The 1,201-nt window shown below is 59.6% G+C and overlaps 1 protein-coding gene across 1 annotated transcript; it reads right to left on the reverse strand.

Annotated features, from left to right (window-relative positions):
- Positions 1-45: 45 nt before the first annotated feature.
- On the reverse strand, positions 46-867 carry ETH_00042355 (uncharacterized protein; the record flags this gene model as incomplete). Its single annotated transcript, XM_013379715.1, has 2 exons — positions 46-550; positions 749-867. Coding segments are annotated over 2 exons (624 nt in total), but the record flags the coding sequence as incomplete, so codon positions are not given.
- Positions 868-1,201: the final 334 nt, after the last annotated feature.

Here is a 1,201-nt window from a genome sequence, read left to right on the forward strand (position 1 = left end):
CATCCCCAGCAGCAGCAGCAGCAGCAGCAGCAGCAGCAGCAGCACCTGGAGGAGGCCCCCCGCGTCGCTGGAGACAGGCAAATGCACTGCTGCTCGAACAGCTTTTCCAGTTTTCACAAGTCTCCCCAAAAGACTGTCTCCTCCAGGAGCAGCAAGCATTTCAACGAGAAGTCTGCGGGCCCGCAGCACGGCGGCCACGTCTGCTGCTGCTGCTGCTCCTGCTGCTGCTGCTGGGGCTGCGGGCGGCAGGAAGAAGCAAAAAAAAGCAATTAAGTTTTGCTGGTCGGAAGCACATTCCAGAAGATGAACTGCTGGCGTGGGGCAGCTGCTGGGGGGCTCTGCTGCTGCTGCTGCGGCGGCGGCGTCGTCCTCGCGAGGAGCCACTGCAGCAGCAGCAGCAGCAGCAGCGAGAGCAGCAAGCGCTCCAGTCCCTGCTGCTGCTTCTGCTGCAGCAGGAGACAAATACTGCAGCGCGGGAGCAACAGCAGATTCTATTACTGAAAGCGGCCGGGGGTCTACTACGGCCACAGTCAGCTGGCTCGGCCGGTACCTGCGCACAAACCCTAAACCCTAAACCCTAAACCCTAAACCCTAAACCCTAAATGCTGGCCGCCTCAGGGCGCGGCAGCAGCTCCAGACTCTCCGCCGCAATCCCGCAGTTCGCCACCCCGGGTTCCCAAGTCCTAAACCCCAAACCCTAAAGCCTAAACCCTAAACCCTAAACCCTAAACCCTAAACCCTAGCTTACGTTCGCTGGTGGTACTGCCTCACGGCCTTCTCCACAGGAAGCCCCTGAGCTTCTGCCCATCTTTCCAGGCCCTGCCAGCTGCCGTGGTGAATCTGTGCTAGTCGCCCATTCCCGCACTTCTGCAGCAGCAGCAGCAGCAGCAGCAGCAGCAGCACGAGTGAAGGAGCAGCCAAGGCGCCGGCACAGGTGGGAGCAGCAACAGCAGCAGCATGTAGAGACGCACTACACCCGAAGCCCATAACACAACTCCTTCACAGCTAGCTAGCTAGCCAGCTAGCTAGCCAGCTAGCTATGTGCCCAGCCAGCTAGCCAGCTAGCTAGTTACCCAGCTAGCTAGCTAGCTACCCAGCTAGATAGTTACCCAGCTAGCTAGCTAGCTACCCAGCTAGCTAGTTACCCAGCTAGCTACCCAGCTAGCTAGTTACCCAGCTAGCTACCCATCCAGCCACCCAC

Source organism: Eimeria tenella, genomic scaffold (genome assembly GCF_000499545.2).
Source record: "Eimeria tenella Houghton genomic scaffold, Eth_scaff3845, whole genome shotgun sequence".
Classification (NCBI taxonomy): domain Eukaryota; phylum Apicomplexa; class Conoidasida; order Eucoccidiorida; family Eimeriidae; genus Eimeria; species Eimeria tenella.